The following is a 22876-nucleotide window of genomic DNA, read 5'->3' on the forward strand; positions in this document are numbered from 1 at the left end:
CAGGAAAAGGGCCTTCAAAGAACCAAAGCCTTGGATTTGGTTTTTATTTTTATTAAAAACCTCCTGATTTTCCCACTGTATGTGCCCTCGTTCCTTCTGGGTCCAGGCTTCACAGGAGGGACTGGAAGGCAGTTTGTTCAAGTATCATTACAGTGGCTCCTTGGTTAAAGAAAGTCACCTGTCCAGGCAGGGTCCTGATGACCCGCCTCAGGGTTCTTCACAGGCTGGCTCGTTTGCTGTCTATGATCCCCCTCCAGTTGTCACTCCAGGAAAGCAGCCGTCTCCTGGTTGGGGGCAGGGCCAAGTGCTGGTTGTGACAGCAGGTGAACAAGATGTGCTCCCAGCTTGGGGTCTCCTCTAGGCCTGGGGCAGTAAAACAAAGCACCGCGGTCGGTAATCTGGTTATTTTAACTCCTCTCCTTAATCCCAGCAGGCCTGGAAGTTGCCAAGGTTAACTGGCCCAACCTTGAATGTTGTCTTTGTCATCAATGAGCAGGTCCCCCATAACCAGTGTCTTGTCCCGAGTCAGGATAATCCGCTCCACAAACTCTGGCCCCAGGTACTGCTCCACCCAGCGGTACTGTACAGATGGGGAGGGGGAAGGTCAGTGCTCTGAATGCAAGAACAGTAAGGCATGGGGGCTAAGTGGGACTAAGCCCTCAAACGCGCAGGACCCCTTTCACCCAGCCCCCACTTTCAAGTCTGCGCAGGCGCCAGCACCTCGACCAATGTACCTTCTCGCCCACACAGTGGTCGTATTTCAGCAGAGGGCTGGTGCAGATGAAGACCTCGGTGCTGCAGAGAAGGGGTACAGTTAGGCCTGAGGCACTGGCCGTCTTCCCGCCGACCCCTCCTCACCCTCCTTACTCTTGCATGTTGTTCATCTCTCGCATAGCGTCCAAGGCCCCAGGGATGGGCTCCAAGTTTAAGAAAAAGCCTGGAGCTTCGTACACACTAGCCACTTTTTCCTGAAAGAGAAAGATCTTGGTCCCGCTCCTGCCTTCCAGCAGGGGAAGCCCCAGAGAGGACACACACACACACACACACACACACAGATTCTGCAGGAGACCTCTGTTCGTTTGTGTGTGTGTGCGTGCACGCGCGTGTCTGTGTGCGTGTGTGTGCATGTACAAGCTTTCATGGTTCGGGGATGAACTGTGATTTCATATAGCTTGGCTGCCTAGAAGAGAACTCAGACTAGAGGTTCCCCATCCGGTCTCCTACCGCCAGGTCCGGCCTCAGGGCTCCGTACTGCTCGTTGGCAAGGAAGCCCCGGCGCTGTTCCAGCGGCACATGCGGGTCCTCAGGGAAGCGGCGGCGGAAACCCTGCAGGAGGGCAGACTCGAAGTCAGCTAACACGCCATCCATGTCCACCAGCACGCGCACCGGCCGCTTCGGCGCCATTGCCACGCCTGTAGTCTCCGCGGAGCACCACAGCAAGCAAGGAGTGTGCCAGACCCGGAAACAAGCTTCCGGGAGGTGGGTAGGGGCGGGCCCGACTCTGATCATTTGCATAGAGTGACCAATAAGGTGCCCAGGATGGTCTTGCGTCCCTTGTGGAGCTGCCGCTACTGTGCAGCGCCAGATTCCCTCTCCAGTGACCTCCAATATCCAAAATACTTTGCAATGGGGACTTTCTGTGCATGCTGCCTGTCCCATGCTTGTCCAGGCTGGAAGCTGACAGGACCATGAGTATCCCAGTTCAATGGATGAGAAGGACCCCTTAAAGCCAACCGTGGGCATGAACTGGGTTCTCAAGAGACAGGCCTCACAAGCCAGAATTGGTTTGAAACAGTAGCATCGTTTTCAACCTGAGCCCATTACTCTTTTCCATGGAACCGAGGTCTCTTGTAGAATTGAAAGCTTTTATATCCTTCTATAAAATGTTAAACGTTGACATACATGCAGGTATGCACATCTGTTCTTGTAGATTTAAGACCTATAAATGCAGATTTGAGTGAGCCCTCTTGCCGGCAGTCTTTCTTGTGTAATGACTTTTGATTCAGAGTTTCTCCACGCAGCCCTGGTTGTCCTGAAACTATGTGAACCAGGCTGGCTTCTGCCTTCCGTGTGCTGGGTTTTAAAAAGGTGGACACTGCTACACCTCGTTATGACATGACTTCTAAACCTTGGCAGAAGTATGTAAACACGGAGCCAACTTCTCACTTGAAGAAAAGCCAGTTTAAAACAACAAAGGAGCCGAGTATGGTGACCCACATCTTTAATCCCAGTACTCAGAGGCAGAGGCAGGCAGGCCTCCAAGTTCCAAGACAGCCAGAACTACATAGTGAAGACCCTATCTTAAAATAAACAAATTAAAACACACACACACACACACACACACACACACACACACACACACAAAAGCAAAAACTGCCCCCCCCCCAAAAAAAAACCATTAACAACAACAAATTCTGTAAGTTCTTATTTGGGGCTGAATTCTCACTAAGCCAAGCCAATTTTCAGATTGAGTTAAAAGGCTCATCTGCAGGTTTCTTCTCTCCCTCCCTTTTAGTAACTTTTATTTAAAAATAGTTTGCAAATCCCATACATGTTTACCATGTATTTTTACCCTACTTACCCCAGATGTCCCCCAACATCTCCTGGACGTCTACTCCCCCCACCTTTTTTTTGCAACAGAGTTCTTATACACCCAGGTTTGCCTCCAATTCACTACCTACCTGGGCTAGCCACTAACTTCAGATGCTCCTGCCCCCACCTCAAGTGTTGGGATTAAATGCATGCACCACTGCACCCCACATTTTAAAGACTTCACAAATATTTCACCAGCATTTATATATGTGCACCACATACAAACATGCACAGGCCAGCCAGCTTCCAGGCCATGGAACTAGAATTAGAGTCGTTGTGAGCTGCTATGTAGGTGCTGAGAACTGAACCTGGGTCCTCTGCAAGATGAATGTTCTTTTTGTTTTGAGACAGGGTTTCTCTGAATAGCCCTGGCTGTCCTGGATCTCCCTTAGTACACCAGGCTGGCCTCAAACTCACAAGAGACACACCTACCTTTGCCTCCTTAAGACTGGGATTGTGTTCTACCACTGCCTGGCCCAGCAAATATTCTTAAGCACTAAGCAATCCTCCAAGCACAACCCCATTTAGTGTTTAGAAAATGGTTTCAAGGTGTGACTTTTCTAACTTAGGGTGCTAAACCCCTTCCAGACAGTCCCCTGAAATCTGCTCCAATAATGCTGAGGCTGATTGAACCTCCACACCCTCAGAACACCTGCCACCCAGTGCTTAAGGCCAACTATCAAGTTAGAACACCAACTAGGGAACTCCCTTCCCAGGAGCCCCACCCCTGCTAAGAGGCTGAGAAAGATGGATACAGGTTTACTCCCTGTGAAATTCACTGTAGGAAATTGGGTCTTTAAAAGCCATAGCCCTATTCAGGCTAGCCTGTTATGGTACACAGAAGTGGTTGTAGGCTAGAGCTGTTAAACATGCAAAAAATGCTTTAGAACTTATACTTTAAAAAAAAAATTATATGTGTATGTCCCCATCTCCTCAGCCACACCAGAAGAGGGCATTTGATCCCATTACAGGTGTCTATGAGGAACCATGTGGCTGCTGGGAATTGAACTCGGGACCTCTGGAAGAGCAGCTAGTACACTTAATCGCTAAGCCATTGCTCCTGCCCTGCAGTAAGCAGTCTTAACTGCTAAGCCATCTCTCCAGCCCTGTAATTTCTACTCTTAAACCTAGTAGTCCCAAGGTCTGGCTCTGCCAGTAAGTACTAGGCTCAAATGACAGGCAAGGGAGCCCGGCCTGTCAGAAACACAAGTTTACCTACAGGCAGATTTGGAAGTCACATGACATTGACAGCTGATCTGAACCTTCCTGTCCATCCAGCCCACAAAGATTCCTGCCATCTCTTCTGTGGGGCAGCCTGTTGTAGTTATACACTCTCCCTTTGTAGTCTGCATCTCTGAACATTAGCCATTATGGATATCAAGGTAGAAACCTACTTTGGTATTGGGGGTGGGAGCAATGATGGGACGGGATGACACGGAAGGTGACAAGGGAACATAAAGAACCTCCACACAAAGACTGGCTGCAGGGGTTCGAAGTCAGGACCTCCTACATCTGGTCTGACTCCACAACAGACTTAAATGTCAGTCTGATCCTATACAAAGGATCAGAGGTAGAAAAGCCCACCCTGCCAGACATTGTACATGAACTCAAAGTCAAGAGCTACAGAGTGACAATCTGTCTTAAAAGAATCTAACCTGTATTTTAAGAAAATTCCACTTCCCCTTGGATCTTTATTATACTGATCAACTTTTTTAAAAACAATTTTAACTTGTTATTTACCCACATGTGTCTTTATGGGTATATGCCATGTATATGGAGGGGGTGGAATCCTAGAAAATGGAGGGGATCCCACCCGGGCCTCCTGCTGTATTGCAGGCAGAAGTGAGCCACCTGGGGGCTGGGACTTGAACTCAGATTCTCTGGAAGAGAATCCCAGGCACTCTTGACCATTGTGCCTTCTCCCCGGCCCACAGGCTCAACTCTCAATGCTTTATTATCAAATGCCATTAGACGGTATTATCTCTAGGAAAGAAAGGGTCCAGGAAGGACAAACATTGTCAGAAAGACAGGACTGGAATGCAACTCCACTAGCAGGCAGGGAACCCTTGGAATCCCCTTGGTTCCATCCCTAGCATTCCATAAACACCATGGTGGTACATACCTAGAATACAGCTCTTGAAGGGAGTCAGGAGTCCAAAGGGCAGCTTAAGCTACACAGACACTCAGTCACAATCACATACATGCATGTGCGCACTCACACACACACACACTCACATGTGCACGCATGCACACATTCCACCCCCCCTTCATCAAAAAAAATAAGACAAACACAGTGCTTCAAAATGTGGGTATTGTTTACTTTAAGCAACAGTCCAGGACTAAGAAGTACAGGGATGAGACTTTCTTCATGGTCAAGCACCAGCGTCATGCACATGGCAGAGTTCTTCTTAGGGTGTCCCTGTGGGATCTGCATCTACAGCCCCACTCTGGGATGGCCTTCCCTGTGTGCTTCACCCTGCAATTCCAGGCAGCTTGCTTGTATACCTGAAGCCATCCTCTGCAGTGGGTGGCTCTGCCCAGCAGCAGGCCAGTCACAGTGGCCACTGCATCCTTTGCTTTGCAGGCAGCAAGATATGAGGTACAGCTGCTTTGATCATTCCACATGGCACAGGAAGGACACTGGCGGTGCAACAGCAAGGAAAGCAGAGTGCTGCCCCGTGGACAGCTGCTGCCCACAGTAAGCCAAGTACAGCATCAAAACCCTGGTACATAAGAGTCTACACATGAGGAACCAGATCATTTGCTCTTAAAAACAGGCTACTACTCCAGTCTACTACTAGAAAACACTCATGCCATGGCCCACAGACCTAGGAGTCAGACAGATAGAAGAAAAAGAGAGAAAGCAGGGGAAAAAAGACAGCAGTACATAAAGTGCTTCTCTTTTAATGAAACAAATCCAAAAGATGTACAGTCAGGCTCACGTTGTGCAGTTCACAAGCATGAAAAAACAAACAAACAGAAGGACAGAGTTCCAACAGAAGAAGCTAACCCAAGACCAGGCTGGACTTGCCGCCAGGGGGGTTTCTCCTGGATGGCGCTGGGGCTGCAGCCACTGGGCTGGGCACAGGAGCAGCGGGCACCGGCTTCTCTTCCATCTGTGCCAGGTTGGCTTGAAAGTCTGTGTCCAAATTTTCTAGGAAGACAAAGTTTCAAAATGGTTCCAACAAGGAGAAAAAAAAGGTACCAACAGTCACCAGTTGAGGTAATTGTACCCAGAAATGGAACCTGTCAGTGTGTTGCCTACTCGTTTTATATGTGGTTTTCAAATTTATACAAACAGGCCAGGTATGGTTAATACATGCCTCCAAATCTATGTGGTGGAGGCAGGAGAATCAGGAGTTCAAGGTCAGACCTTGCTATATAGAATATTTGAGGCCAGCCAGGGCTACAGGCTGATCAGCACCGGGTTACAGGAGGATGAGGCCCTGCTCAGATCCAGGATCAGGCACAGCAGGCTCTTACTTGGCCGTGCCATTTGCTCAGTACCAAGAGCTTTGAACATGTGACCTTCCTGTCTCCTAGATGGTGGGGTTTAGGACCAGGCACCATAATTGGCAACTCCATTTATGAATCAACTCAATAGCCATGGGATGACATAACTATTCAGCTACATGTAAAATCCATCCTGAAGCATTTCCCCCTAAAGTTCGAGAGAAAAAACCCCAAGTATCTAGCTACAATCCCATTATCTATGAAACAGGATCAGATGTACAGCTCCTGTTGTTCTGCTACACACAAAAACCCTGTCTTTAAAAAGAGAAGAAAAAAAAGGGAGCTGGAGAGATGGCTCAGTGGTTAAGAGCACTGACTGCTCTTCCAGAGGTCCTGAGTTCAATTCCCAGCAACCACATGGTGGTTCACAACCACCTGTAATGGGATCTAATTTAATCTCTCCTGGTGTGTCTGAAGACAGCTACAGTGGACTCATTAAAAAAAAGTCTTTTAAACAAAAAATTTTTAATTAAAAAAAAAAGATCAAACCCAGGGCCTTGTACATCAAAGTAAACATATTTACTAACTTGCTACTTAAACATCAGCAAAATAACTGAACAAAATACTACTGCCTGAAATGGAAAGAATGACTCATAGTAAGAAGCTTCAGTGTCCAAACAGAAGACGTGTAACTACCTTTACCTAGCCTGCAGGTAGGGAAGACTGCTGCCTTAAATTCCCTTTCTCCCAAACATACATCTGGGTTTAGATTTGCAAAGGCCAACACTGCCAGTTAGCCTCCAGACTATCCCCCTAATTTCACTTTTTTCCTTTTTTTTTTTTTTTGAGACAGCATTTGACGATGTAGCCCTGGCTAGCCTGGAACTAGGAAAGATCCTCCTGCCTATCTCCCAAGAGCTGGTATTAAAATTTAAAAACATAGCTAGGCATGGTGGTGCATGCCTTTCATCACAGCAGAGTAGATAGAGGCAGATCTGTGAGGTCAAGCCTTGTCTACAAAGCAAGTAGTCCAGGACAGCCAGAGGCTTGTTATATAGAAAAACTCAAGTCTCAAAAAACCAAGATAAAAAGAGAATGGTTAAAACAAGCTAGTACACACAATTCATTAACAACCAAAATTAAATAAAGATAGCTGACAGGTTAAAGACTTAAGCTAACACACCCAGCTCACGCCACCACCTGCCTTCTCCCAGACCCCAACCTATTTCTGTAGCCTACATCCCAAACTGGGCCTTGAACTTGTCTTCAGAGTTCTGCCTAACCTTGGCTGTGCTAGGAATATGGATTACAGGGCTGCCAGGCCCGATCCTCCCAAGTGCAGGGCCAAGTTCCTCCTTGTAGCCATTGTATTTGACTACCCAAAGGTCATGGCACTGCGCCTCATATCAAAACAAAGCCTATCTTACTTCAAAGATGTTGAATGCACACCCCCCTCAAAGCTAACTGAAAACTGGAGCTGACCTTTAATCTAAGCATAGTGGTTATTTTATGACAAATAGGCTAAAAGTTACAGCAGTCGGAAATCCAGAATAACCAGGACAGGTTGCTGATTGTTAAAGAGGACTCCACACTGAGCCCTTTCCTGCACACACCGCAGCTGTGCGAGGGTAGGGGAGCAGGAGGCAACCACCATACAAGACACACTGCTGTCTTCAAGGCTCTCTCCAGGGTTTGCCAAATCAGACTAGCAGGCTAAGGGGCACAGCTCAGTGACTGTGTTTTTAGCAGTAACAGGGTGGTGGGCTGTGTGGGAGGGACTGTGATAGCAGATTCTGCTAAGTGCGGCCTAACAGCGCCGAGCCCTCAAAGCACTGAGCTGCAATGTCAGAGCACACCAGAGTGCTCCCTTGCTTGAGTTCCAGGCAAGACAGGAAAACCAAAACTTGGCACCTGCTGACTCGGCCCAAGATGAGGCAACATACACATATATTTTTTAAATAAGTAAAATAAATATGGCCACACTGACTATTCCCCAGATTCAACTTTCCCTTTTTTATAGGCTATGACATCACCTAAACATGATTTGAATGTTGACAGCACTATAAAAACAGTAATCAGCACTAAGATATACTCACCATGCATATCACCTTCTCCCTGGAAAAGAAAATTTCAGAATTAGTTCCTGTTTTAATTCTGCAACATAAAACAGTCATAGTTCAAGAGAAACTAATCCAGTTGAAATTAAATCCCATTTTGGGCTGGATGGTGGTGGCACACACCTTTAATCCCAGCACTTGGGAGGCAGAGGAAAGGGATCTGAGTTCAAGGCCAGTCTGGGCTGCACAGTTAATTCCAGGACTGCCAGAGCTCAGAGAAACCCTGACTCCAAAAGAATTTTTTTCTTTTTAAGTATATCATCCAGCAACAACCTCAATGTAATCTGGGGCCACATTGTACAGCCATCCAGAACAATAACCAACCCAAACAGGCAGGCAGGCAGGCTGACGGAAGGACAGACACACACACACACACACACACACACACACACACACACACACACACACACACACTGAACCAGAGGATCTTTTCTCAGAAGGGAATATGAGCCTTAGCTCCCCTTTTCTCCCTCGTTCCCCAGGCAGATGGCCACTCCACAGGGCCTGGCTATTCCACAGCTGCTGCACAGCCTCCCTCCACCTAGCTGAGCTCCCTCCCAGAACTGCCCAGGGGACTTAGTGGCAGTGGTCTGCAGGCATATCCCACTGTGACAGTGCAGCCACTGAAGTTTAACTCAAGCATTCAGACAACTGACATAGCTCTTCAACTCCAAGATACTAGCTAGATACTTGAGGGTCAGAGGTCAGAAGCCACAGGATCGATGCAATGCTGAGGGTTTAAGACTAAGCTAATGCTAAGAGACATGTAATCAGACCAGGTTAACTCCCTTATCTGACTTTCTGAACTCCCTAAGGATTTTTTTTTTTTTAATTGAGGTGGGTCTCAGGTATCAGCTCCCTGTGTAGCTAGATCTTGTTGCCACCAGCTTCCAAGTGCTGAGATTATAGGTGGGAGCCACCATACTGGTCTCATGTAGCAGTGTTGGGGGAGACCCAGGTCTTCTGGCAAGCTAGGAAAACGCACATCAACTGAGCTCCACCTTCAGCCTACTTGTCTGGCTTTTGGTCTGACTTTACACTTTAATTATCATTACCAAGACTACTCAGCACATTCTCTTAAGAACTGAGCAAGTAAAAAGAAAACAGAAAAAAATTATTTTAAGGGGGGGGGATGTTTAAGCACAGAGCCCTTGGCTATCCCATGAGGCTGTCTTGTCGTCACACTGACCTTGAGGTCTAAGTAATCTCCAGAGCTTGCTTCAGTAGAGTTACTTCTCTGTGTTCCAGGCGACTCCGAATCTTCCCTGCCAGCACTAGACTTGGCTCCTAGAAACCAATATATACAACAGTCAGGAGCCAGACAGATGGTTCAGTGGTTAAGCAGCTCTCAGCTGCTCTTCCAGGACCTGGGTTCAATTCCCAGCTCACAACTATCTGTAACTCCTGTTCCAGGGATCTGACACTTTCATACATGCAGGCAAAACACAGATGCACAAATAAATAAGTAGATCATGGGCTGACCCAGGTTCCATTCCTAGCATCCACATGGTACATAGGCAAAACACTCTTACATATAAAATTGATCTAAAAAAAAAAAACTTTTATATCAGTCAAATGCAGGCTGACTGAAAGCTACCACAGGGCCACTCTGCCTCTGATGTAGATTCTCAAGAGTCCTGTAGACCTATCCAGAACTCAGGAATTCCCAAGCACCTTGCATGAGTCTACCATCAAGTACTAGATTCCAGGCTATGCCACCACACCCAGCCAGTGTTGCATTTCTTGCTTGTTTGGGTTCAGCCTTTGGTAATCAGCACTATATCCAGCTAAATCGGTGACTTTAATACAGACTGCCTTGTAAAACCAGTACCTGCTGACAGTGTGGTGGCACATACCTTTACTCTCAGCACTCAGGTAGCAAAGGCAGGTTTGAGGCTGGCCTGGTATACAGGATGGTATAGGGCTACACAGAGAAACCATGTCTTGAAACCAAAAAATAAACAAGCACCTGCTGACTTGGCCCAAGATGGGGGGTTTTCTTCAGGTGTCCCAAAGATGTTAGAAGCCATCTTGTTCTTTCTCACAGGCTGTTCTGTTGGCTCATCAAAGCCTAATGAAAAATTGGACCCACCACCTGGAGGCCGCAAAACCCTAGAAACAATGGTAAGATGTTAACTTCAGATCACACCAAAACATCCCCTGGATGAATATACCCAAATACCATTACTTCTCCGACCTTTCTCCCTTCCCCTCCTCCAAGACTGCCACTTTCAAGGAGGGCTTGAATCATCAGATGTAGACATTTCTGGAGGGTCAAGATACCAACAGTGCTTTATCCATCTGCATTAAGACCATCCACCACCCTCGAAAGCTGCAGCAGCTGAGTGTCATCACAGGTAACAGACTTCGAGTCTCTTTGAGTAAGGGTAAATGACTGAAGGAACCTTGTCTCTCTGGACTTTGCTAAATATATTTACAAAGTTCAGAACAACCTCTTGTTATTTCACCGGCAATCAGAATTTGGGACACTGAGGCAGGACTGCTGGTCCCCTTGGACTACAGACAGCATCATCGCCACCCAAAAGCAGAATGTCCATATTTATTCTCAACTAAATGGAAAAAAAGAATATAGATAGAAAAGCTGCCTTGAGAGCAAGTGATGCTCAGCAGGCAAAGGGCAGCCTACTAAGCCTGAGGACCCCAGCACTGCTCCGTGGTTCACACCCATCTGTGACTTCAGTTCTGGAGGCTCTGGCGTTCTCTTCTGGCCTCTGCAGGCACTGCACATATATGCACAGGCAAAGCATACCATATACATGTTAAACTATCTGGGACTAGCCTTTAACCCAGCATTTGGGAGGCAGAGCATCTTTATGGGTTCAACACCAGGATAGCCTTAGTCTAGGACTGGATGTATTTACAGTTTCCAAGTCTATGGCTCAGCACCCATACAGCAGCTCACAAACATCTGTAACTCTGGCTCAGTAGTTAAGAGCACTGGTCCTGAGTTCAAATCCCAGCAACCACATGGTGGCTCACAACCATCTGTAATGGGATTTGATGCCCTCTTCTGGTGTGTCTGAGGACAACTACAGTGTACTCATATATAATAAATAAATAATTTTAAAAAAATCTGTGACTCCAATTCTGAGGAACCTGATGCTCCCGCCCTGGGTTCCATGGGCACCAGGCAAGTGCACAGTGCACGTATGCACATGTAGACAAAGCACATGTAGACGAAACAGATATAAATAAACACAAATCCAATCTTTAAGAACTCAACATAAATGTTGCTGAAAAACCTGAGTATCCACACCTTCAGAAGAAAACCAGATCCTTATTACTCACCCGTTACAAAAAAGTTATCAGAACCTTAACGTAGGACCGAAGAGCCCCAGGCTAGAGTGATGGCTCAGCACTGTGTGCTGCTCTTGGTCCTCGGTTTGGCTCCAGCAACCTTGCCGCAACACACACCACTTGTGATTCAACCACACTCACCTGCACAAGCACACAGATATCCACTTAACTAAAATTAAAAATAAAATCGTAGCCAGGTGTGGTAGCATGTATATGCCTTTAATCCCAACACTGGAGACAGAGGCAGGCAGATCTTAGGAAGCAGAGTTCAAGACCAGCCTGGTGTGTGTATGGAATTGCAATCTAGCCAGTGCTACCATGTGAAAACTGTCTCAGAGAAGTAGAATGTAAACATACATTTGGCATGGTCTTGCTGAAGAGCCATCAGCGCGTTACTGAGAGGCATAAGCAGCTGTGTTCACTGCAGCACTGTTCAGGTGGCCCACCACGAAGAAAGCATGCAAGACAAGCTACATGGAGTTGCAGGGAGGTGGTGGTCTACGCTTTTCATTCCAGCACTGTAGAGGCAGAGGCAGGGGAATATCTGTGATTTCAAGGCCAGCCTGTCCTACAAAACAAGTTCCAGGGCAGCCAGGGCTACATAGAGAAGCCCTGTCTTGAAAATAAAACACGTTCCCTGGTGCTCCAGTCAGCCTCAGAGGGCTGAGGGAGATTTGCTGGAGAATTCAGACCTGTCCCAAAACCAAAACCATCTATCTGTCCTACCTAATGAAACCCATCAGTATGTGCAGTAAAGACATGTCAATACCTTGGTTTTGACCTGCTGGCTGGAGACGGCTCAGCAGTGAAGTGAGCTCGCTGCTCCTGCAGGGACCTCGGCTCTGCTCAGGGGAGAGGTCGCGTCACATGGCGGTTCCATGACCATTCTTTTTGTTTTCATTTCTGAGACAGGGTTTCTCCTTGTAGCCCTACAGGCCTTGAACTCACAGATGCCCCAAGTGCTAAGATTAAGTGTGTGCCACCACTGCCTGGCTTCACAGCTTAACTCTTGTCCTGAAGCATCTGACAACTGCTCTCTGACCTCCAGAGGCACAGGCGTGCACGCAGTGCACATATACGTGGGCAAGACACATAAAAGTCTGAAAAATGTTTAGATTTTAATGTTTTTTTTTTAAAGACCTAATTAAGTATGGAGCTCATGCTCCTAGCACTCAGGAAGCTGAGGGAGATTTCAGTTCCAGGCTTGCCAAGGCTACACTGAGACTGTCTCAAAAGACCAAAAAATAAAGTATGTTCCCAAAAGTCTTCCTAGTTTTCTCATTTCTAGCTGTAAAGTCAACAAACAGGTAAAAATGTGCTATGACAAGAATCCTTTGACATTTGCCTTATGGTTTAATTAAGGTGTCAAATTTTACAAAGCCATGTGTGCTTGAAGAGTCTGTATTCACCGATTCTTGCTGTGTCTGTCTGTTCCGGATCCTGCTTCTTTGACAGGCTTGGTGGCTCATGCCTGTAATACCAACATTTAAGAGGCCCAAAGAGAAGGACCACAGTTAAATTCAAGGCCAACTCGGGCTACTCGGGACTGTGTGAGAGGGGAGTTAGGTGTGGCTGTGCACTCCAGTGATCCCAGCCCCAGGGAAACAAGAAGGCAGCCTGATCTAACATGACCGGGTGGGATGGGAGGGGTGAGCAAGAGTGAGAAAGGCTTCTGAAGCCAGCCAGAGTTAGAGAGTGGCAGAGAGAGTAGGACAGAAAATAGTACCATGAGTATACAAAATGCTATAAAAAATACTAAAAAGCAGCACAAGAAGAAGAAGAAGAAGAAAAAAAAAAAAAAAAAAAAAAAACCGCAGCTGGGCAATGAGCCAAGCCTGCAGCCTCAGGGAGACTAAGGCAGGAGAGTCAAGGGTCCAGGTCAGTACTACCTCAGCCATCATAGAAACAGCGCCATTAGCTATGGCAGTCTGTGTGCCTGTGTTGTGTCCATGGTTCCTGGGACACAGCTCCCTCCCCATGAGAAGCCACAAAAACACTGACAAGGCAGACACTACCATGCCTACCGCCAGCACCGTGATGGACTAAAGTTAACTAGAGCTCTTTTTCTAAACAACATTTTGAAAAGTTATTTGTTCTGTGTGTGTGGGTGTTTTAATCTGCATGTGGTATCTGTTCACCAGGTGTGTACCTGGTGCTAGGAGGTCAAAGAGGTCGAGGCTCCTGGGACTGCTGAAATCCAGACAGTTGTGAGCCACCATATGGATGTTGGGAATGAAACCTGGGTCCTGAAAAAGCATCTAGAGCTCTTAAGGACTGAGCCATTTCTCCAGCCCTCAAATTAGCTTTTTAAAATTCAGATGGTATCCCATCTACCTTAACATTGGCCACAAAGACAACACTGGCAGAGCATACACTGGTGTGCATGCTGCCTTTGATCCTAGCACTCCAGGTCAGGGAGCTCTGTGAGGCCAGCCTAGTCTATATAGTGAGACCTTGTGTGAAAAACAAAACCACGGGTAAAGCCTTTGCCTAGCTTATGTGAGGCCCTATATTTGACTCCCTGAAAACTAGAAAGAAAGAAGATGGTGGAAGATACTAGGAGGCCACAAACCTCTAATACCAAGCCCTGCCGAGGAGAAGCAGAGGGATTACAATTCAAGGTCGGCCTGGGTTTTATAAACATTTGACCAAAAAGGAGAGGCAGAAAAACTTGTTTGTTAAACCACAAGCTCCATTTCTTGAGTCACAGGTAGCCCAGGCTGGCCAGGAACTCATGGATTCTTTTGCTACAACCCTTGGTTTGGAATGTGCCTTCTGTCCAAGCACATTACACAGCTTCAAGTGCAGTTGTGCACAGAGCAATAATGTCTCTGTAAAAACCCGAGAGAGCTAGATATAGTGACGGAAACCTTTAATCCCAGCACTAGAGAGGCAGGCAGATCTGAGCCCTAGCCCAACCAGGTCTACATAGTTCCAGGACAGCAAAGGCTACACAGAGAGTCCCTGCCTCAAGGAACAAAGAAAGACAAATGAGCTTCTGGGTGGCAAAACTGTAGGTTCCAGAAAGAGATGTACCTGTGGTGGCCAAAGCCCTGCACCTTTCTCTCAAACTTACTCTATACCTAATTATACCCTTCATGATAAACCCATAAAAGTGGGAGGTTTCCCTGAATTTTATGGCAAATTAATTAAACCTAGGGGCAGGTTACAGGAGGCAGCCAGTTGGTCAAGAGCACAGGGAAAAAGGAGGGGAGACCTAAAAGCCAGGTACTGTAATTCATGCTTTTGTAATCCCAGGAGGTGAGTGAGGTGCTGGGACAGTAGGACTGCTGTGAATTTGAAGCCAGCCTGGACTAAAGTGAACTCAAGGTTACCCTAGGCTAGAAACAAAATCCTGCTTCAAAAAAGAAAATGATTACCACTATAGTTCAGATGGCATACATAATAATTGCCCATAGCTGACTCCCAGGACAGCATAAACAAGGCACTCAGGGCACCCTCAACCTATGGGAGGCACACATTCCAGGTGACCCAACTCAGTCGGATTAGAAAAACCAGTAGGTGCCTACCGTGACAGTATCTCCTACCCATGCTGCATCTGCCACCAGGGGCCTCACACCTGAAGTGACAGATGTCTGCTGAGTTTTCCCCCTCAGACTAGAAAATAAATGAAGTTTAGAACAAAAGAGTTAATAGGGCAAAATGGTATAAAAATAAAGGTATATATTTAAACAAATTTTCTCGAATGCACAAAACTTCCCCCCAGCCTCCTGAGTTCTGGGATTACAGGAGTGAGCCACCATGATCAGCTCAGTACAAACTTTCTAAGGGACACAGTGGGAGTTGCCTAACCTCTCTATGCTTCAGGTTTCTCCTCTATAAAATGAGGGCCTGCAGGAGTTTCTGTCCCATCAGACTGTTATTAATAGGAACATCATACATATCATCTGGAACATAGCAATCATGTGCACAACTATCATTAAAACCATCTACATGTAACCACAATGCTATTGGGTGTTCCCTCTCACTAATGAATTTCAGATGAATAATATCCTATTTTTCTGTGTTGCTATTAACTAAAAATTATTTTAAAGACCACTTCTGGACTTGTTGTGGGTAAAAGATGCTTGCTACCAAGCCGGGCAACTTGAGTTAGATCCCAGCAGCCCATAGTGAATGAAAAGAACAACAGAGTCCTAAAAGTTATCCTCTAACCTCCATACACACGCCAGAGAAAACACACATGCACACACACACACAAAGGCTAAGGGAGAGAAGATGGCTCAGTGGAGAAGCAGAGGACCCGGAGTGTAGTTCCCACACTCATGTCAGGCTGCTCCCAGTAACTTCTGCTCCAGGGGATACAATGCCCTCTTCTGGCCTCCAAGGGCACCTGCACTCACAGGTCACACTTAAGAAGCAGTGCTGGACTACAGCAAAGACTGGATTACAGAGGATCTCATAGTCCAGCCTCGGCCAGCATGAGACTGCCATTCTACTTTGGGATATTACAGATGTGGGCCATCAAGCTGTGAGACCAGAGTTACTTTCTTTTCTGTCTACACTGGATCCCTTGATAGAAATCCTCGATCCTCAAACTCCCTCAGGCTGGTTCCTGGCCTAGTACTCAGACACTGTCCCTCCTCACTGGCTCATGCACTGCCCATTTCTGCAGTAAGCAGTGACCCCTGCCCTCCCCTGCCTTGTCCAACTGTTTAAAAATATGGCCTCTTCTCAAACAAACCAAGACCCTTCCAGCCACCTTCCTCTCCACTTCCTTCACTGCTGCAAGTCATCCCCACTTGGAAACTTTCCTGGTGTATCTCCTCTGGCTCAAGCATGCTCCACCCTTCCCCTCAGTGCCCTTTAATCTTCAGCTGATCTCTAAACCTCACTTCCACACCCTACCCCTGCTTTCTCCAGGAGCCCAGGCAGGTTGGTATTCCTGCTCCTGAGGAGGGAAGCCACAAGTACTCCCGGATGTCTTCCTTAATCTTCATTGTCCTACAGCACAGGACTGTCTACAACAAACCTGACTTCTGGACCCTGAAGCTTTACTCTCAGGACTTTCTCGGTCATGAAATCTTGGTTCCACAACCACTTCCTAACAGACACTGCCCATAGTTTACTGCCTATGAAGGGAAGTGAGGCCGAAGCAGGGCGCTGGCTGGGCTCTGCTCTGTGTAGTTCACTCCTCATCAGGAGAGCAGAGCCTGATTCTGGAGGCTCCAAGCAGCTGCCCACTGACTGACAGCAGGCCTAAAGTCCTCCAGCCTGCCATACTTGTAGCAAGTGCTCCAAATCAATCAACGGGCAATCAAACAATAGTATGTTTGTCTTCAGGGCCAAACACATGGGATTTTTTTAGGTTTTCCTTGCCTTCTCCCTAGACTATGACATTAGTGTCTCTCTCAGCAAGATGCAATGCTCAGGCCTAGAGAGAGCTTGCTGCTCCTGTAGTTGAGCCTTGTTCAGTTCCCCACACACATACCAGGCAGCTCACAGACACCTGTAACTCTCCAAGGGTTTCAACACCTTCTGGACTCTGCAGGCACCCCTCCAACAAACAGATAATAAAATAAACCACTCTTTTACAAGAGGGAGAAAGGCTGAAGAGATGGCCTGGAGCTTAAGAATGCTGGCTGGCTTCTCTTGCAGGACTCAGATCCAATTCTCAGCACTGACATGGTAGCTCACAACAACCTACAACTCCAGTTCCAAGATATTTAACACCCTCTTCTGGCCTCTGTGAGGACCAGGCACCCATGTGGTGCCCCAATATAGTTTCAGGCAAAACACTCATACACATAAAATAAAAATGAATGAAAGGATATTTTTTTAGAAAAAGAAATGAGGAACACACAGTGAAACCAACTAGAGAAACAGAGGATTCAGCAGTAAGAACATTTGCTGCTCTAGCGGAGGACCAGAGCTCTGATCCTAGGACCCACATGTAACTTCCTGTAACTCCAGAGGACTGGATGCCTCTGCCTCACGGGTATCTGTAACTCATGTACACATATCCATACTCAGACTCACTTACACATAATACTCTACAGGCCTGAGACTCTAACATCACAATCTAGGGAGATAGTCCAGGGCTAGAAAACAAGAAAACCTTAAAGTAACTCCATGTGTTTGTCTTCAGGGACAAACACAAGTGCTTGCCAGCTGGCTATGGTAGCCACGCCTTAAATCCCAGTACACCAGGGGCAGAGGCAGGTAGATCTCAGTGAGATTAAGCCAGCCTGTTCTACAGCCTGAGTTCCAGGCCAGCAAGTGAGGCTACACAGTAAGATGCTGTCTCAAAAACAAACAGTAAACATCTAAAACTATTGTAAAGCCACATGGTTGAGATCCTAAACACACATACACACAGAGTCTCAGATATTAAACACACTCAGTATAAATTCATTATATGTTAAATCTAGTTAAATGTGTTCAGGTATATACTTTATAAAGATGATAATCATGCATTAAATTAAATGTATTTTTTGAAGAAGGATATCACTACATAGCTGTAGCCAGCCTGGAACCTGATTGAAGCCACCCTCCCACTTCTGCCTCCCTAGTGCAGGTACAACAGGCTCACACACCCCCATCCAGCTTCCCAGGTAATTAATAAGTTCTGGAATGATTTTCTGGGATAAGGGGACTAGGGAGCTGCAGGCTATGGACAAGGCATCACATCTCCAGCCCGAAAGGTTCTTACTGGGTAGGATTGTTTTAAAATTTCACCTTAAATGACTGAGAACACCTGAAATATTAGAATAACATGTCTCTTTGCCCTCCCTTACTTATTCCCCAGGGAATCAAAAGCTCACGTAATTCTTCAGAACTCTAATGGACTTGTAAATAGGTTTTTGGCCATGAAAAAAAAAAAAAAAAAAAAAAAAAAAAAAAAAAAAAAAAACAAGGGAAGGGAAGCACTAGCACCCAGCTAGCTTACAAATCTGCCAAACCTAGTCCAACTTTACTGGTCCTGTGATAGCAGGTACTACCTCCCCAATGACGTCAGTGTTACAGAGACCATCTGAAACCAAGCCATTCCCAAACAAAGGATTTGCTTGCAAGACAAAGTACTTCAGCTGTGATTTGGACTCTTTCTTTCTGAGCCACACAGATAGTAACTGCTTCAAGGTTGCCGAGTTAAGACCCAAAAATGTTACAGCACAGACAGCAATTTAAAAAATAACTCCTTTCTTCTAGTCCCAACCCATCACTCTAGGGCAGCATCCACCTGAGGTTGCAGAGCAAGCAGCACAGCACTGAGGAAAGGGGGTGAAGAGCATCTGTGGGGGGAGATCACAGGAGAATCGGGCAGACCCTTAGCACCCACACCGGAGGGCAAGCGATGGCAAAAGTGGCTGGAAACACTTTGTATTTGTGTCACATGTCAAACATGCATGTGCTGGCCCTGGGCTCTGAAATGCTTTACAAAGCCTCAAGCTGAGCTTGACTCCCTAAAGATAAAACCCAGATTACACATTATCAAGCCAGGAACCAGCGTCAGATCAGAAAAAGTTGTCCTCATCACACAAAACAAAAACCCAGGGCTCAATCTGTCCCTGTGTCCTTTGTAACAAATTCATGTGACGATGACAACAAGAGGGAGTGACCCTGTCTCCTAGGTCTACTCTCCAGATCTGCCCCACCCTGCTCCCTGCCCCTTTAGTTCCATCTCACCAATGCTTTTACTACTTCCTGAAACTGAAAGCAGTCTGCCTGTTCCTGCCCCGAGCTTCCTCACAACACTCAGAGGCTGCTTTTTGTTAAGTTGTCAAGCCCCTGTGAGATACTGCTATTCCACGCTGTCTTCTTAGCCCCACAAGATGGCTCCCTTTTGTGCTACTTGGTCAGGACCCCAAGGCTTGGTCACACTCATCTATGGGTCATCAATGGAAAATAGATAGCCTGAGAACATGGAACCAAGCCTTTAGGAGGATCCAAGAGATCCTGAAAGCCAACTTAGGGACGGTGTGCCACTAGCTGAGACGATGTGGATGGACTCCCTCCTCAGAATACAAACCCACCAAGTAAAGTGAGGGGTAGGAAAAGGGTCCAAGTCCAGACACACAGCTCCTCCCCAAAATACAGTCTACTAGCAAGCAAGGTCCCAGTTTCCAGGAAGGGATGGATACTACAGACGGCTGGAGAGACAATGGATGGCTTCCTAGCCCCGCCCAAGCACAGACAACCTCCTCCTCCAAGAGAAGCCTGATCTGGGGTGAACACATTCGGCCAAAGTCAATGGGAGAAGTAAAGAAGGTGGCTGTACGGACTGAGGTCCGAGTATTTGAGCGCAGAAAACCCACTTGAGCAGGCTCTCGGCCCCGCGCACTCGAAGGTGGGCGTGGGGAGGGGGAGGAGACCCGATCTCTCCTTTGTTAGGAGCAGGCAGGCACTTTGAGAAGAGGACTCTGATCCAGGGCTGGAAGTGGAGGGAGAGGATGACCAGCCCCGCCCTACCAGAGGTGCACCTGCTGCGCAGACCCGGACACCCAGCGGGCCACCACGAGGAAAAGGAGCCTGCAGACCAACCGGATCGGGGCGCAGATTAGCTCGCAGCGCCCAAGGCCGGGGCCAGCACACGCCCGAGCCAGAAGCGGGAGCGCATGGCCCTCAAGTGGGACAATGGGCCCAGGATTCAGGGTCCTGCAGGCTCCCTGGGCTCCTGGGAGACCAGACCCACCATCCTGGATCCGACCAGTATCGCGGCGGGTAGCTAAAAGATGATCCTCCGGCACACTCTCACCTACTCCAACCTGCCGTATACCAAAGGGCGGCCACCCACGGTCCCCTCAGCCATCCCTCCCGGGGAGAAATGAATAGAGTCGACGATTGGGGCGGGGCCACAAGCCGAGGCAGTCCTGCCGCACAAAGCGGCGCCCACTCCTCACTCTGCCACCCTCCCCCATGCGCGAGCGCGGTGCTCCCGGCCCGTTACCACCAACGCCCCGCGGCCCCCACAATGCCTGAAGGGCTTGAGCTCTACCCCGACGCCTTACCGGGAGCTGTTCCTGCTGTTAGGGTCCACACCCTTGAAGGTGGTGGTAGTGGTCATGGCGCAAAGGGGCGAGGTAGTCTGGCCCTGAAAACGCCAAGGGGAAACTGGGACCGGCGCAGACGACACCACTAGCACAAACTGCCAGGCTCCACGAGCTTCTGCCGCCGCGGGGCTCGCTGGATTCCTAATTTATAGGGTCGATAGGACCCACCCTCCACATGCCACCATTGGGCAATTTAAAATATCTCTTCATTTCTATTGGGTGTGTATGGTGTCAATCATAGTCCGGCGTCAGGACTGGCTGCGCAGGCCACGGCTCAGCCTAAGCCCCGCCCTCTTCCCGTACAGGGACTGGCTGCTGTGTCTCCCCTCCTCCACGACCTCGACAATCTAGTGGTGTTTTCAAGTGTTCACTGTCACTTTAAAAAGTTACTTGAGGGGCTATTGAGGTGGCTCAGAAGGAAAAACTCTTCCCGCCCAACCTGAGTTCAATCTCTAGGACCCACAAAGTATAAGAAACCCAACTCTTGAACTTCTGACCTCCAGGTGTGCTCACTGAGACACACACACACACAACCTAGCTACTTAAATGAAAAAAGTTACTTCACCAGAGTGCGTTGACACTTCCCTGAAGTGCCTTCACTTGGGAAACTGAGGCAGGAGGATCACTTTGAGTTTGAAGCCAGCCTGGTCTATACAGTGAGACCGGGTCAAAAAGGAAGGAGGAGGGACAGACAGAAGGAAGGAGAGAAGAGGGATGGAGTTAAGGGCATATGTTAGTACTGCAAAGGACTCACAGGGCGGTCCAAACTATAGTTCCAGTTCTAGGGGATCTGACCTGGGCACAGTTACATACAGGCACACACAAATACACAAAGAAATCTTTGCCAGGCAATGTGGCACATGCTTTTAATTCTTTAGTCCGAACACTGACACAGGAGGCAGAGAAAGATGGATCTCTGAGTTCCAAGCCAGCCGGAGCTACACAGAGAAACTCTGTCTAGAAAGAGAGTTGCTGAATTAACCTGTGCTACACCATCATCCCACATCCTACTGCCCTGGTTTCAGTACCTTCCCAGTGTTTGGTTACACCAACGCTCCCCTTTGCCCCTATTTTGCAGGGTAGATGGCTAGTGAAAACCTTAGATAAGCTCTTTAACCTGACCTACGACGTTTAGGAAATAACACTGTTTTCCCCATGCCCCAAATAATCCTTCAACTGGCCACTCCTCTGGATGGAGATGAGATCATTCACTAGGACAATCTTCTTCAGGGTTGAAAATCATTTCTACAACCTGACTTTAAAAAAAAAAAAAAAAAAAAAAAAAAAAAAAAGACCTACTCTTGAGTCCCATTGGGACACCTAACAAAGCAATCTCAAAGAGTAACAGGAAAAATGTTGAAATTATGGGGGTTTGGTTTTGTTTTAAATGTTATCTATGTGTCTGGAATTCCCTTTGTAGACCAGGCTGCCTTTCAACTCATAGACATCTGCCTGCCTCTGTCTGCCAATTAAAGGCCCGTGGCCAACATTCCTGGAAAAGGCTGGAATCCCTTGAATATTAATCTTTTAGCCAGTGATAAAGCCCACCTTTAATCCTAGCACTCTGGAAGCAGAAGGAGGAGGATCTCAGTGAGTTCGAGACCAGCCTAATCTATCTCAAGAAACTTAAAAACAAAATAAAACAAAGAAAAAAAAAAAACTTTAGTCTTACTCCTTAGGCTCCAAAGGCTGGTACATGAGCAGACCCAAGTGATGGTTTGGCCTCAGAAGCTGTTTTAAAGCTGGCTAATGCCTGGCAAAGGAATGGCCTCATCCCTAAAACTGTCAGAGCTGCTGGAGCCCCGGCAGCTGTTTCTAACTCTTAAGTCATGATTCTTCCACCTGTCTGGGTAAATTTATCCCTGCAACAAATGCAGACAACACTTGGAGGGCTTGCAGCATGGTATCTTAATAGGCAAAGTCTTAGGTAAAAGCATGTAAGCAGCTGAAGGGTGACCTTTTCTCATGACAAACCTAACCCCTTAAAGTAGATGTCTCCCGCACTCTTGTAACCTTGTTATCTCGGTATCTCCATAAAACTCAACAACATGCCTCTTCCTGTGGCCCCCTTCAGGCAATTGGTTAGTGTCTTCAGCAATCTAACCTAACTACTGTCACTCTGTACTTTCACAGAAAACCAGAACTCCCTTCTCTAAGTACAGTCAGCCGCCACGTCTGTGCCAACCAAGAAAGCATAAAGGATACGTCATGTCTAGCCTTGAACTCTTCCTATCCTCCATCTCCAGCATGGATGTTGGGATTAAAGAGGTGTACCACCCTGTCAACTGGACAGCCTTTGAGCAAAGAAGAGTAATTACCACCTGCTTCTAGTGTTTTGAATTGGAAGGAATAGGAAGAATATTTGCTCAGAGTCAGGCAAGATAG

General features: G+C 47.3%; 2 protein-coding genes across 3 annotated transcripts; both read right to left on the reverse strand.

Annotated features, from left to right (window-relative positions):
- Positions 1–71: 71 nt before the first annotated feature.
- Positions 72–1404, reverse strand: NT5C (5', 3'-nucleotidase, cytosolic; the record flags this gene model as incomplete). Of its 2 annotated transcripts, none has more annotated exons than XM_080922234.1 (5): positions 72–398; positions 473–580; positions 735–795; positions 868–968; positions 1225–1404. In XM_080922234.1, 5 exons carry the CDS (start codon positions 1402–1404, stop codon positions 261–263), a joined length of 588 nt encoding a protein of 195 aa, XP_080778360.1. In that variant the 3' UTR covers positions 72–260. The 2 variants fall into 2 exon arrangements, with proteins under 2 accessions (XP_080778360.1, XP_080778359.1); XM_080922233.1 differs by having other exon boundaries at positions 72–363; positions 466–580.
- A 3501-nt stretch (positions 1405–4905) lies between these two features.
- Positions 4906–20599, reverse strand: JPT1 (Jupiter microtubule associated homolog 1). Its single transcript, XM_080922795.1, has 5 exons — positions 20450–20599; positions 10132–10274; positions 9352–9449; positions 8142–8160; positions 4906–5746 (listed from the first exon to the last, which is right to left on the reverse strand). Exons 1-5 carry the CDS (start codon positions 20503–20505, stop codon positions 5598–5600), a joined length of 465 nt encoding a protein of 154 aa, XP_080778921.1. The 5' UTR covers positions 20506–20599; the 3' UTR covers positions 4906–5597.
- Between the last annotated feature and the right edge of the window lie 2277 nt (positions 20600–22876).

Source organism: Micromys minutus (assembly GCF_963924665.1).
Source record: "Micromys minutus genome assembly, chromosome: 10".
NCBI classification, from domain to species: domain Eukaryota; kingdom Metazoa; phylum Chordata; class Mammalia; order Rodentia; family Muridae; genus Micromys; species Micromys minutus.

Excerpts from the sequence above, each read along its gene's own strand:
- JPT1 (XM_080922795.1), bottom strand. The coding sequence starts at position 20,505 with ATGACCACTACCACCACCTTCAAGGGTGTGGACCCTAACAGCAGGAAC. Across the intron at positions 10,275-20,449 it reads AACAGCAGGAACAGCTCCCG|GGTTTTGCGGCCTCCAGGTG; the intron begins GTAAGGCGTCGG and ends CATTGTTTCTAG. Across the intron at positions 9,450-10,131 it reads ATCTTGGGCCAAGTCAGCAG|GAGCCAAGTCTAGTGCTGGC; the intron begins GTGCTTGTTTAT and ends ATTGGTTTCTAG.